At 43.5% G+C, this 15,592-nt stretch overlaps 1 protein-coding gene across 1 annotated transcript; it reads right to left on the bottom strand.

The window, feature by feature from the left end:
• Positions 1–10,580: 10,580 nt before the first annotated feature.
• LOC110507631 (acidic leucine-rich nuclear phosphoprotein 32 family member D) lies at positions 10,581–15,358 on the bottom strand. Its single transcript, XM_021587748.3, has 7 exons — positions 15,150–15,358; positions 13,779–13,928; positions 13,354–13,476; positions 13,080–13,239; positions 12,934–12,969; positions 12,699–12,814; positions 10,581–12,315 (listed from the first exon to the last, which is right to left on the bottom strand). Exons 1-7 carry the CDS (start codon positions 15,201–15,203, stop codon positions 12,190–12,192), a joined length of 765 nt encoding a protein of 254 aa, XP_021443423.1. The 5' UTR covers positions 15,204–15,358; the 3' UTR covers positions 10,581–12,189.
• Positions 15,359–15,592: the final 234 nt, after the last annotated feature.

Genomic DNA, 15,592 nt, shown 5'->3' with positions numbered 1-15,592 from the left:
TGTGGGTAACGTTAGCGAGCTTGAGCTAGCTACCGCGCTAGCATACAAACTCGGTAGCACTGAGTAGATCCTCCATATGACGTTGAGAAATAGTTAATTGAGGGTAGTTAAGAAGATATCCAGAAACAAATGAATAAATATGTAATAACCCAAAAACATAACTATGTTTGTATAGGTAACCAGATCATGGCTACAACTAAGTTACTAAGTCTTTGAGCACACTGTGTTGTTACATTGATGTCATTCATACTACCCTTTAAGGTTAGAATTAAGATTAGGGTAGGAGTTACGTTAAAGGGTTAAGGTTATCATTAGGGGAAGGGTTAGCTAAGTAGTTGCAAAGTAGCTAAACATTAGTAAGTAGTTGCAAAGTTGTTAACTAGCTAAAGTTGTCTGTGATGAGATTCGATATGCAACCTTTGGGTTGCTAGACATTCGCGTTATACGCCCAACTATCCACCAATCTCCTTTTGTTTTTGCCTTAAGTAACCTTCTGTATTATGTTACAATACCAAACATAACATAACATAACATAACTTGAGTAAGCCAAATTTACATTTACTATTTTACGTTTAGTCTATGAGATCAGGCTGGTGTTACCCCCAATTAACATTAGGGTTCAGTGAGTATAAATTATGAGCAAGAAAAAGGAAGATGAAGAATGTCTACAACACAAGTGCCTCTTCCTGATTCCACTTGGCTGTGAACAGTTAGTCACGGACTGTGTCTAGAAATAACAGAGGCAGAGCCGATCACGCTCCTCTCAGCAACACACACACGGTGGCCTGGTCTGCCTGTCTCAGACGGTGTTACGGCTCTGTTCAGAGCAGCCTAAGAACTTAAATTTTGCGTTCTTGGCTCAGTTCCATCATTTTCACTCAGACATTACATTTTCTTGGGGTGAAAAACAATCTGAAAAACGTGGGGGTTTATCCAACTGGTGTCTGTGATCTCCTTGTGACTGATGTTCCAAGAACTCTGTCTTTCATGTGTTTTCTCAAACATGAAGAGTCAGAATTGTCAAAACATTTAAGCAATCCATGCTATATAATGTAATAAAGTATTACATAGCAACACATATTTTTCTGGTGCTAACAACGTGTGTCCAAACCCAATATACGACTCCATCTATGTTCTGCCAGAGAGACCTCTCCTTGCCATGTAGCCATATTGACTTATACCACCTCAAAGAATACTGCAGCATATGTTGCACATTTCTCCTTTTAAATTCTACTCTAATGCTGTTTCCACACTGGTGTTCCAGTCCAACTCAAGATATTTCATTTTACCACACTGCATGATGGGAGTGAGACAGATGTCTTGCCAACAGGCATTCTGGGTAAAGAGCTCATGTTGTGGGAACCATGCAAAGCTGCTGCTCTCTGGGTCTGCCTTTGATTTGCATATATTTGCCTTCCAGAATTGGAAGGACCACAACAAGGTGTTCTGCCTTAGGAGTGAAGAGATGCTTCATGGGAGAGCCTACATGTCACGGATCCCTCTGGAACTTTCATTGAGCACACCTTGCCCTTATTCCCACTGATTGTATTTGTAAAAAAAATAATAAACATACCTTTTTCAGGACCTTGTTTTCCAAATAAATCCAAATAACTTCACAGATCTTCATTGTAAAGGGTTTAAACCCTGTTTCCCATGCTTGTTCAATGAAGCATAAACAATTAATGAACATGCACCTATGGAACAGTCGTTAAGACACTAACAGCTTAGAGACGGTAGGCAATTAAGGTCACAGTTATGAAAACTGAAAAACACCAAAAGAAAGATGCCCAGGGTCCCTGCTTATCTGCATGAACGTGCCTTAGACATGCTGCAAGGAGGCATGACACCTGCGGGACAGGCACAGGATGGCAACAAGAACTGCCCGAGTTACACCAGGATCGCACAATCCCTCCATCAGTGCTCAGACTGTCCGCAATAGGTTGAGAGAGGCTGTACTGAGGGCTTGTAGACCTGTTGTAAGGCAGGTCCTCATCAGACATCACCGGCAACAACGTTGCCTATGGGCACAAACCCACCGTCACTGGACCAGACAGGACTGGCAAAAAGTGCTCTTCACTGACAAGTCACGGTTTTGTCTCACCAGGGGCGATAGTCGGATTCTGGTTTTATCGTCGAAGGACTGAGCGTTACACCGAGGCCTGTACTCTGGAGCGGGATCAATTTGGAGGTGGAGGGTCCGTCATGGTCTGGGGTGGTTTGTCACAACTTCGTTGGACTGAGCTTGTTGTCATTACAGGCAATCTCAATGCTGTACGTTACAGGGAAGAAATCCTCCTCCCTCATGTGATACCCTCCCTGCAGGCTGATCCTGACATGACCCTCCAGCATGACAATGCCACCAGCTATACTGCTCGTTCTGTGCTTGATTTCCTGCAAGACAGGAATGTCAGTGTTCTGCCATGGCCAGCGAAGAGCCCGGATCTCAATCCCATTGAGCACGTCTGGGATCTGGCGGATCGGAGGGTGAGGGCTAGGGCCATTCCCCCCAGAAATGTCAGAGATCTTGCTGGTGCCTTGGTGGAAGAGTGGGGTAACATCTCACAGCAAGAACTGGCAAATCTGGTGCAGTCCATGAAGAGGAGAATCACTGCAGTACTTAATGCAGCTGGTGGCCACACCAGATACCGACTGTTACCTTTGATTTTGACTCCCCCCACCTTTGTTCAGGGACACATTATTCAATTTCTGTTAGTCACATGTCTGTGGAACTTGTTCAGTTTATGTCTCAGTTGTTGAATCTTGTTATGTTCATACAAATGTTTACACATGTTAAGTTTGTTGAAAATAAACACAGTTGACAGTGAGAGGACGCTTCTTTCTTTGCTGAGTTTATATATGTCCTTTGTTTACCATGGTGCTGTCAATTATTGTTACAATGTTCTTTGGTGCGTGTGAGTACCTGTTCTGTGTGTTTGGGCTTTTGTGCCATTGTGGATTGTGCAGATGATTACAGGTCTCGTCCCGTGTGATACTCATTGTGCGCTAGTTTTATCTATTCAAGGTGCTCCTCGTTCTTTTGTTTGGGTTTCAACCCTGTGTTTTTGTTACTTGTTTGTTTGGTCTTCGTCCCGTGCCTTTACACAGCACAACGTAATTTGGTGCTTAATAAAAAAAACTATTACGCATTCCTGCGCCTGTCTCCCAAATCATTTATATCAGCGTGACACTATATCTCTGGAATACTACAACTGACAAAGTTTGTGAGGGTTCATACGCCATGACACCTGCAAAGAATGTTGTGCTCTAACCTTATTGCAGGACAATATGCTACTGGCCAATATATTGTCATTCATACAAGTCTGCATCATGTAAAGAAACCAGGGGCTCTATTCAATCTGCATTGCAGAATTTTTGCTTTACAGCGTGATTCAAATTTAAAGGCAATGTTCTCGCTTTAGTGGAGACTACATTCACGGTAAAAGTTTCATATGTTGGCTCAATCTGAAATTACCTTTAGATTTCTATTGAGGAATCTGAAACACTTCAGCCATAAAGACTGAATAGAGCCCCAAGTCATGAGATCATTGGGCGCTAAGTAGTATATCCTTTATTTTTTTACATTCACTTTACATTTTGTTTTGCCTAGCTATATCCAAGCTCATTTGATTTGACTTTGCTTACATCTGATTTTGCCTTGAACTATTTGCAACTTCCCTCACCCCATCAGAAGATTATGTATTTTGTGAATGTGCTCTGTTGTGTTCAGTGGGGATTTATTTTAGCTTTGATCACCATGGAGATTTGGGTGTGATGGGGTGAGATTGTGTTGCGCTGAGCCTCCTGGTCCAGGGGGAGAGGAGAGGAGAGGAGAGAAGAGGAGGAGAGAAGGAGAGGAAGGGAGAGGACATGAAAGGCGGAGAGGAGAGGAAGGGAGAGGAGTAGAGGGGAAAGGAGGGGAGAGGAGACGCCCTCCAGCTGCTTGGCCTTTGTACCCGTCTGACTCTGCTCCTCTCTAGGGGATTCAGGATGCTAGGAGCAGTGGGCTGTGAGGGATAGAGTGGGAGGACACAGGCAGTGTGTGTTTGAATGTATATGTATGTATGTATGTATGTATGTATGTGTGTGTGTGTGTGTGTGTGTCCGTGTCCGTGTGTGTGTGTGTGTGTCCGTGTGTGTGTGTCCGTGTCCGTGTGTGTGTGTGTGTGTGTGTGTGTGTGTGTGTGTGTGTGTGTGTGTGTGTGTGTGTGTGTGTGTGTGTGTGTGTGTGTGTTTAATTCCAGGGATGCGTTCTGCTGATACACTCCTTTTGGGAGATTCCCTTCTTTGCTGTGTCAGCAGTCTGTCAGAGTCTTAAAGACAGCCGAAGCTCCAGTGAGGCCACTGACCTCCTGTAAGTGTGCACTGGCTTGCTTCTGTGTGTGGAAACGGAGAACGATTTGTTAAGAAGAGAAGAAATCACAAATCCCCCATTGACAACCATACATAATTGATGCATAAGTTAACCATGCTTGGCCATGTGTGCATATGGAAGGTAGGCCGGCAGACAAAAAGCCCAGTGTAACTGCAGCGGCTCAGGGGGAAACCCTTCCCCCTAAAAGCTGTTTGTCCATATAAGGCATGGAGCAGCCCGAGCACTGTGATTTGCTGGCTTACAGACACAGTGAGGGAAGAGGGGAAGGTTAATGCAGGGGTGTGTGTGTGTGTGTGAAATCAACTCCACCATGTACAGCAGCATGTGGATTTATGGGAATGTGTGTTAACATGCAGTAGTATATATGGCCTAAGTGTATATGGTATGTGTCTGTGTGTGATTCCAGGCCAGAGGAGATTTATGGGGCCTGGGATAGCTATAGAATGCATGATGACAGAGTTATGTAACTGCAGTGGACAATGCCTCCATATGATCAGAGATGCTGACTGATGAAAGAGTCCATCAGCCACCTGACAAGGCCATGCTCTATACAACCTCTCTCTCTCTCTCTCTCTCTCTCTCTCTCTCTCTCTCTCTCTCTCTCTCTCTCTCTCTCTCTCTCTCTCTCTCTCTCTCTCTCTCTCTCTCTCTCTCTCTCTCTCTCTCTCTCTCTCTCTCTCTCTCTCTCTCTCTCTCTCTCTCTCTCTTGTTTCTCTCTCTCCCTGTCCTTCTCTCTGTGTCTCTCTCTCTCTCTCTTGTTTCTCTCTCTCCCTGTTTCTGTCCTTCTCTCTGTTTCTGTCCTTCTCTCTGTCTCTCTCTCTCTCTCTTGTTTCTCTCTCTCCCTGTTTCTGTCCTTCTCTCTGTTTCTGTCCTTCTCTCTGTGTCTCTCTCTCTCTCTCCCTCTCTTGCCAGACAATGTTAAGTGGTGCTTCCTCCCAAACTGGACAACAATGACAGATCTAATGTCTGTGCTATTGTGTGTGGCTGTGAATTATTCAACAGCAGGCAGACAGCCTTAACCCTCATCAGCTTTCAAACAGTAGTATCACAGTGGTAATGTTGTTTTCAGTAAGCATTTCTCAAAGACACAATCCATTGTCTTTCTGCTAGTGTAATGTGTTGTGTTTTATGGATTATTATTCTGTGAAACCAATTTCCTCTTGTTTCCAACTATGCTACTATAAACTCCCCTTTCAAAAGGTGTTGGGGTGACATATTCTGATATATAAAATCTACAAATTGTTGTGTATTGTGATAACATTCTGATTGAGTGTGATCTCTTGTGCATGTGATCATCACACAGTATCAACTTCAAACAGCTCCCTCAAACAGTCCACAGAGCATCATTCATCATATCACTGAGTAATGATACCCCTGGATGCCTCCACTGAATGAAGTGGCCTCTATTGCCCTTGGAAGTGCCCCAGTGGAGCCCTAAATGGGGGCACTTGTGCCCTGGTGATCTGCCCACCCCTACATGGCCCCAGGCAGGAAACACGGAGGCTCAGGGACAGGGGTGGTGAGGGGTACTGACTGACCCTGACATTGGCCATGCCATGGGGGGAGTCATCCTGGAGGTCACCCTGGGTCACCTTGTGGAGTCTGCTTCTCTCTGCTGTTACAGTGCCTTCCTCTGTCCAGTCCACTGATGATGCAGTGTGTCTGACGGCTAGGGAGACAGAGGGTAGGGAGGTGGTGGTGGAGGAGGGAGGGATAGCCCAGCAGATGTTACACGCAGACTTGACAGACGCTTTTGTGACTCTGGAATGCGTTCAAAAGCACGATGAGTTATGATCCCCGGCAGGATTGGGCGCTGGGCTGGCTGAATCCCTCCGATGAGCAGGGAGAGGAAGAGACGGATGGTATGTGATTGGGCGCTGGGCTGGCTGAATCCCTCCGATGAGCAGGGAGAGGAAGAGACGGATGGTATGTGATTTGGCGCAGGGCAGGCAGAGGCGGCTGGTGGGTGAGGAGGCGGTGGCTGGTTGGTGAGGAGGGAGGGGATGGGGGGGGGGGGGGAATCTCTCATCTTTCTGATGAGCGTTGTGCTGCCCGGGGTGAGCCAACCGTGGTGGGACATGCCACCTTTTAGTGTGGTGCCCTACTCGGATCGCTAAGCTACTCTGTCTGTCACTGCCAGCCACAGTTCACCTCAATACACTGAGCTTTGATCCCTATGGCCTGGGTATTAGGCCCCATGACCTAGCTTTTGTTGTACTGGGGTGGATGTACAGTATTAACAGATGTTGAGACGGATCACAGAACACCACCATTATCGGACTATGGAGGGGCCAGGGATGATGATTGCAGATAGCTACACAGCATTACACAAACAGGGCTAATCAGTCATATGCTTTTAACTAATGAAATCCTGCTGATTTAGTATTTAGAGGCAGTGGGAACTCTTCCTGGTGTTCAAACAGGAAACAACACAACAAATACAATACATAGTTTAAAGTGTTCAACTATACTACTATAAACTCCCCTTTCAACAAGTGTTGGGGTGACATATTCTGATATACAATGAGCGTACAAAAGATAAAGATATTGAGTTGCACCCCTCCCCCTTTTGCCCTCAGAACAGCCTCAAATCTTTGGGGCATGGACTCTACAAGGTTTTCAAAAAGTGTTCCGCAAGGATGCTGGCCCATGTTGACTCCAATGCTTCCCACAGTTGTGTAAAGTTGGCTGTTAGTCCATTCTAAATACACACGGAAAACTGTTGAGCGTGAAAAACCCAGCAGTGTGGCAGTTCTTCACACAAACCGGTGCGCCTGGCACCTACAACCATACCCGGTTCAAAGGCACTTCAATCTTTTGTCTTGCCCATTCATCCTCTGAATGGCACACATATGCAATCTATGTCTCAATTGTCTCAATAATTAAAAATGATTCTTAACCTGTCTCATCCCCTTCATCTACACTGATTGAAGTGGATGTAACAAGTTGCATCAATAAGGGATAATATCTTTCACCTGGCTTCACCTGGTCAGTCTACGTCTGGAAGAGCAGGTGTTCTTAATGTTTTGTATACTCAGTGTATATAATATTATATACAGTACCAGTCAAAGGTTTGGACACACCTACTCATTCAAGGGTTTTTCTTTATTTTTACTATTTTCTACATTGTAGAATAATAGTGAAGACATCAAAACTATGAAATAACACATATGGAATCATGTAGTAAGCAAAAAAGTATTTTAGATTCGTCTAAGTAGCATTTTCTCAACAAGCTTCACCTGGAATTATTTTCCAACAGTTTTGAAGGAGTTCCCACATATGCTGAGCACTTGTTGGCTGCTTTTCCTTCACTCTGCAGTCCAACTCATCTCAAACCGTCTCAATTGGGTTGAGGTCGGGTGATTGTGGAGGCCAGGTCATCTGATGCAGCACTCCATCACTCTCCTTATTGGTCAAATAGCCCTTACACAGCCTTGAGGTGTGTTGGGTCATTGTCCTGTTGAAAAACAAATGATAGTCTGACTAACTGCAAACCAGAAGGGATGGCGTATCGCTGCAGAATGCTGTAGTAGCCATGCTGGTTAAGTGTGCCTTGAACTCTAAATAAATCAGACAGTGTCACCAGCAAAGCACCCCCACACCACAACACCTCCTCCTCCATGCTTCACGGTGGGAACCCCACATGCGGAGATCATCCATTCACCTACTCTTCGTCTCACAAAGACATGGCGGTTGGAACCAAAAATCTCAAATTTAGACTCATCAGACCAAAGGACAGATTTCCACCGGTCTAATGTCCATTGCTTGTGTTTCTTGGCCCAAACAAGTCTCTTATTCTTATCCTTTAGTAGTGGTTTCTTTGCAGCAATTCAACCATGAAGGCCTGATCCACGCAGTCTCCTCTGAACAGTTGATGTTGAGATGTGTCTGTTACTTGAATCAAATCAAATCAAATGTATTTATATAGCCCTTCGTACATCAGCTGATATCTCAAAGTGCTGTACAGAAACCCAGCCTAAAACCCCAAACAGCAAGCAATGCAGGTGTAGAAGCACGGTGGCTAGGAAAAACTCCCTAGAAAGGCCAAAACCTAGGAAGAAACCTAGAGAGGAACCAGGCTATGTGGGGTGGCCAGTCCTCTTCTGGCTGTGCCGGGTGGAGATTATAACAGAACATGGCCAAGATGTTCAAATGTTCATAAATGACCAGCATGGTCGAATAATAATAAGGCAGAACAGTTGAAACTGGAGCAGCAGCACGGTACTTGAACTCCGTGAAGTATTTATTTGGGCTGCAATTTCTGAGGTTGGTAACTCTAATGAACTTATACTTTGCAGCAGAGGTAACTTTGAGGTACAGGTGAACTTGTAGCCATATTACTTCAACAGCATTTGACATGAGATCCTCTCTAGGCTTTATAGGAATATGACTCTGATTATCAATAGCAATACCTCTCTTGCCATTTCTGTCTCTTCTGTAGATGTTATAACCATGTATTGCTTGCTACCACTGTATCATCAAAGGAATTATCTAAGTGAGTTTCAGATATAGTCAGTATATGAATGCTTTCTGTTGTTAGCAAGTTGATTTCATTAACCTTGTTTCTTAGGATACATATGTTAATGTGGGACATTTTTTGCACTTTTCTGGGAATCTTGATTGTTTGCATTGCTTTACTGGCATTCTTATCAGAGGAAGACATGACAGCGATATTTATATTAGAACTGATAGTGCAGGGTTCACTGTTCAGTGGGCTTTTTGCTATGGCAAAATGTCTCAGTGCTAACAGGATAACTCAGGTTCATAGGCACATGATTACTGCTGACAATAGCTGTCGGATTGACAGTCGGAACTAGAAGCACAAGCATTTCGCTACACTCGCATTAACATCTGCTAACCATGTGTATGTGACAAATAAAATTTGATTTGATTTGATTTGATTTAGAGTAACATAAATTTGGTTACTTACATTGTGACTGCCAACACCCCTGGGAAAATGTACATTTGCAGCAGCACTACGACAACTCAGCAACACAATAGTAGGGATAATCTGAGCAGGGCTTGGGTCACTGATAAGTCACTGTCTCAACGCGGCCTTGAAATGCGAGAGAAAGGGCCCAGGCACCAAGATGACATGGATGGACTCTAACGTTCCTGTAGAGCATCTTCTGTCTCCAAAAGTTGTGTATAAAAGTTATGCCAACAAAGCTTTTATACTGTAATGCCAGTAGCCTGCTGAATCGTTTGCTGCCGTAGCCCAGCGATGGCACTGGGCCTGGAATAACCGCACTCTTGCAGTCTTTCAGAGTTGAAATTAGTTTTTAAAATCCAGTTTCGGCAGTTCCAAGCTAGCCCTCCTAATGTTTGACCCCCCCATATGATTGTCTAAAACACAAAATCTGATTTTATCAAAAACACATGTGCTGTGCAACATGAAAACAATTGAACAATCTTCCTATGGTTTGGTAAAAAGATGACACCTGTTTCAGAATGTACTTTTTTTTACTGCTCTAATTACTTTGTTAACCAGTTTATAATAGCAATAAGGCACCTCCACGTTGCATCACACCTAACAGCCCTTAGTGGTATATTGGCCATATACCATAACTCTGGCCTTATTGCTTAAATATAACTTATGACTCATGAGCTTAGTTCAACTGTCGTACCCAAAAGAACCCAAAATAGCTTGTTTTTCAATGCTTATTAACATAACTATATTAGGATATTATGGATGATGCTTAGCTTTGTATGAATTTGAGGTGTGCCATTTCTCCAACCCCATCCCTCAGCTTTTTACCAAAACAAGGGGAGTGCATTGTTAGCTTCAAATGCTGATTGCCACTTAAAACGTAAAACCTAATTTTTAAAAAATGACCTGATTAAAATTACAGCTAGCTATGTTCTTTAAAGAAAAAAAAAAAATATATATATATATATATATATATATATATATATATATTGGGGGCTTTTAGGTTTCATTCAGCACCCAAATCCAATGCAAAACATAATGAATGTTGCTAGTATTGAGGTTTCTGGGCCTTCAATGTTAAACTGCGGGCTATAGCACCACCACCTGGTTCATGTCTTCAACTGGCCTCTCCAGAGTTCAGACCTACTGGTGGGTTACACATCCATTAGATATCGGAATAAAACTGACCCGTGACCAGAAACACTGTTATTAATCTGGAGGGTCAAAGTTAGTACTACGCCCATTAAATAACTTGATGGAAAAAAGTTGACATAAGAATTAACAGAATTTATTTTTTTATTTAAAAACACTTCAGAAGATTAATTAACATAAATTCCAAAACATGACTTTCTCAACAGCTGAGGCCAAAAAAATAAACCAATGTTGAGCGTCGGGGTCTGAAGCTTTACATCCTGACATGTGCTTTGTGTTTATTAAAAATAAAAAAAGGACAGATATTGCATGTTAAAAAAAACACAAAAAAACAAGCAAATACTACACAGAAAAGATAAAAGGTCTATTTACATAGTCATACAAGTTTAAAATCCTTGCACAGTAAAACCATAAAACTGCAAACAAACAAAAAGGAGACAGATTTTTTTTTCTTTCTTTCATTGGGATATGACAGAAGTCCAGGGTACCAAGTTGGATTCAGGACAGAAGAGACCATTAACTGTGTTCCTGCTTATCACCAGGTCCTTCTGAGAGATTGGGTCCACCTGAGCTTTAGAATGTGACTAAACTGGTCCAAAATTACCTCCGTGTAGCCTGAATACGAATTAGCTCTTTAAACCCACCTCTAGGGCTTCTTTGATGACGATCAGAGCTAGAGTAAGAGACCTGAAAACTACATTACCCAGAGATGTGAAAACTACATCACCCAGAGTCATCTGCAGCCCTAGCACAATACATTAAAAAAAAAAAAACGTACAAATCGGCTGTTTGTGGAATTAGAAGTGAATTGATGACACCGCGATCGGACAAACTTTAAAGGTATCAAATCTCAGGTCCTAAACAAAGTACTTAGGAAACAGTCAGCAATCCCTACAATACAGCGGGTACATATAGTGTAGGTGAACAGATAGGAGGGGCTAACGACTCACTAAGGTTCTTTTTTGCCCGGGTCACTGTTAAACAGAACTCGTTGGCCACGTGTAAACCAGTGGAGGCTGGTGGGAGGAGCTACAGGAGGATTGTAATGGCTGAAATGGAACCGAGTCAAACGTGTGGTTTCCGTATGTTTGATGTGGTTGATACCCGAGTGGCACAGAGGTCTAAGGCACTGCATATCAGTGCTAGAGTCGTAACTACAGACCGTGGTTCAATTCCAGGCTGTATCACAACCGGCTACGATTGGGAGTCCCGTAGGGCGGCGCACAATTGGCCCAGCATTGTCCGGGTTAGGGGTTGGCCGTCATTGTAAATAAATATTTGTTCTTAACTGACTTGCCTAGTTAAATAAATGTTACATTTTAAGCCATAACAGTGAGCCTGTCCTCCTATAGCTCCTCCCATATAAACCTTACTATGAGCCAACCAGACAGCACATGGAGCTTTTCGCTTGACAATTAAAGTCTTGGGAGAACATGGCATAGGAGACAATCACAACCAGATGGACTTGAAATGGGCCGCTACAACTTCTCACCAGAGTTAAACATCACCTTGTCTGAATGCTATAGCCCCTCCCCACATGTCATGTTTCAAAACCACATTCCATTTTATAATTCTAACCCGCTTTTCTTTTTATATGGAACATTTACAAAACAAATTAAAAACATTTAGATTCTACAGTAATATCTATGGTATACAAAAAAAAAAATTTCACAAACTATTTCCTGTTCCTGTTGTTCTAGCCTAGTTGTGATCCCATGCTCGGTTACAGGAGGAGCTAGTCGTCATCTCCATCGCTGTCATCTCCCTCATCCTCTGCATCCCTCTTCCTTTTCTCTCCCTGGACTCCTACTCCATCCTCTTCCTCCTCCTCTTCAACATAGTCATCATCATCTTCCTCATCCTAGGGCCAGAGAACATTTCAATCAACATGACTGGGAGTTCTCTTTTCCTGTAGGTCTTTTAGACCCAACATACCAACGGCTAGAAAGCAGCAGGTAAGGCCGCGGTAATCCCCTAACCGAACGTAGCAGGTGTAGAAATATACCTGAGCGGAGTCCCTACTTCAATGTTAAGGGGAAACGGAACATAGGTTGAAAATACTCCCATCCCCGAAGATCTGAAACATCCTCTTTCTGTCAACACCACCAATCAATAGCTTTCTATCAACGTGTAGAATCAGGAAATAAATGGTGTGTCTCCTCTAAGAGACTTGGACTATACACTGTCTCATGTGTATCCTCTAAGAGACACTGTTGGCTGCACACGGGTTTGATGAATGATTACCTGAATGCCATCCTTCATCAGGTAGGACAGTCCCACCTCTTCGCCTTCGGAACCCTCATCATCCTCATCATCATCGTCATCCCCATCTCTGGTGGGGCCAGCTGTGTGCTCGTCATCTGTGGGGAGGATAACATTGGGTTAATTCTTTGTAATGGTCTAGGACAAAGGCACATGTCTTAAGTTTATCCTCCCAGCCTTTCCTCAGTCCGTCCCCTCCCAGCCCTGTGTTGCTCACCATCATCAGCCTCTGAGTCTAGCCCCTCGTTGTCATCTGTTGGGAGGACAACATTGGGTTAATTCTTTGTAATGCTCTAGGACAAGGGCACACGCCTCAAGTCTTTCCTTCCACCCTCAGCACATCCCATCCCAGTCGTTGCTCACCATCGTCAGCCTCGGAGTCTGGCACCTCGTTGTCTTCGTGGTCATAGCCGTCCAGGAAGGTGACCTGGGGCAGCAGCTCAAAGACACTCTCCCTGTAGTCCTCCAGAGTGGTGATCTCACAGCTGTACAGGTCCAGACTCTTCAGGTTCTTCAGGTTTTTCTGCAATCACAATGTGATGCTGTTAAGATTCTGTAATAATGACTGTGATTGGAATCCATTAAGTGGAATGTACTTTGTTGGGTCTACCAGGTGTGTTTATGGAGGTTCCCTTACCAGAGGCTTCACAGTGCTGAGCTCCTTGATCTTGTTGCCGCTCAGGTTGAGATACGTCAGGTTGGGACACTTCTCAGACAGCTGGTCCAGACCTCCAACGATCATGTTATCACTGATCTCCAGCTGAAGAGGACAGATATTGATTCATCTGAAAAAATACTACATTGGCAAGTATCATATAGTACATAGACAAAAAAATGCTTAATATCTTATGCGTCGTCCACTTGTCTACTATAGTATGTGGCTAGACGGATTAATACATTTTTTACTTGCATTACATGTTTATTTTTTATGTGGGTGAACCATCTTGACCTCTCCATGACCAGTGGCAAAATAGGATCTGTTTATTTTTTATGTGGGTGAACCATCTTGACCTCTCCATGACCAGTGGCAAAATAGGATCTTGGACCGAAGATGATGCTCACCTTGAGCAGTTTTGGCAGGGAGGGCAGCTTAGCCAGGGAGGTGAGCCCCACGTTGACCATGCTGAGGAACTCCAGCTCCTTGTAGTCATCTGACAGCCCTTCCACCTCTCCATCACTGGACCGACAGTTGTCCACCACCAGCTCAGCCACCTGTGGAACAATTTGAATTACTGGTAAATGATACAGAATCATTGAGTTTGTTTTTATGAACGTGTTGCTATATTGTGCAAGAAATAGAGAATATGAATAAATGACGTAGCATACTAGTATTCGTTTTGAACTACGCTAGAGAATGTCAACATCCTTCCTGCCTGCAACTCCCCCTCATCATACTAAAGTTAGCTCATGATCAGAGTGCGCGCGGCCACTATCCCAAGCCAGATAAGTCATTAATTGTTACTGTCGCGGGAACTATAGCAAACTAACGTTACAAAGTAACACTAGTGGACGTAGTTAGCTAACCATAAAGTAACGTATCTTGGTGAGGTTCAAATTGATCATGTGCTATTCATACCCCTTACAAAGTCAACGGCTCAGCGTATAGCAATTGGCCAACACTTTCATAGAACTTAAAATCAACCGATGCAACATTTGATGCACGAAGAAGTGTTAAAGAACGCAAGGCTACAAAGTAATTATCAGCACGACGGGCGGCATTCTGCACAACTTTACCTTGCAAAACGCCACGCGGGCGCATAGGTTGCATGAAATGCATTCCAAAGACGGGTAGTTACAATATGTACCTATGTGATTGATAACCTTGTATTTGCGGAGAAGGCAAACTCAGTTAGCTCGCTGTTTAAAATACCAAACAAACACTACTTTCACACAAACCACTTCTATTCAGTATGCGCAAACAACTCCATTGTGTTTTTCAAAACAACTCGTGGAGCTGGTCGGCTCTACGCTAGCAAATCCAAGGATAATTTATTATAGGGCATTGTTGGCTAACTAGCTAGGCTACTAAAGTCCATATAGGCTACCAATAGTGTTTGATAATTCTTAACATCGCCATTATTTGGGTTGGGAAAACTTGAACTCCATTAACTAACTAACGTTACCGGTTAGGAGTCTAGCTAGCCAGCATTGGCCTAGCTGATGTCCTTGGTAGCGCTAGCTCAGCCAGAGCAAGTCGTGCCACCATCAAGGTTCTGATTCCATTTTATTCCGAATCGATTTCTATCGCATCCTCGTTGTGGTAACCACCCATATGTGATTTATTATCAGATATTTTGTTGGCACATCAGTTGTATACTATAAATTAGCAAGCTAAAGAGTATCAAGCTTCGTCATTTCGCATCCACCATGGTTGAGTCGTCATCCTTCACAAAATGCATTGGGAAATAAATAAATAAAGACGTAATACTATACCTCGGCTGGGGTCTTGTTCCTCAACTCCAAACTGATCCTCTTCTCCATCTCCATTTTGAAGACAAACGAAAGCACAAAATCAAAGGAAAAATGAAAATAAAAAGCCGACCACTCAAGCGTTCAGTCACTCCAACCTTCTTCTGTCTATGGCTGATAGGCGATAACCAAACCACCATGTTACCTCGCACCCAGCCCCCTTTCTAAGACACGCCTTCGTCAACATGAATATTACGTTTTTCTGTTTTTAATCATGCTATTGGGCCAGCTATGCGCCATTCAACAGGGACCGCCCTACTTTACACAATATGGCTTGGTGGTAGTTGTAATTGGTCAAGATTGCGTGGTCATTTAATACAAGTCAACCAATGAGATGATTAATACCGCACTTTTAAACTTAGGATACGCCCCCTCTTTGTTCTCATTGGCGCCATTATCAAGTATCG

This window comes from Oncorhynchus mykiss, chromosome 2, assembly GCF_057628025.1.
Source record: "Oncorhynchus mykiss isolate SJ-2025 chromosome 2, ASM5762802v1, whole genome shotgun sequence".
Lineage (NCBI taxonomy): Eukaryota > Metazoa > Chordata > Actinopteri > Salmoniformes > Salmonidae > Oncorhynchus > Oncorhynchus mykiss.
This window is presented reverse-complemented; position numbering and strand designations above follow the sequence as displayed.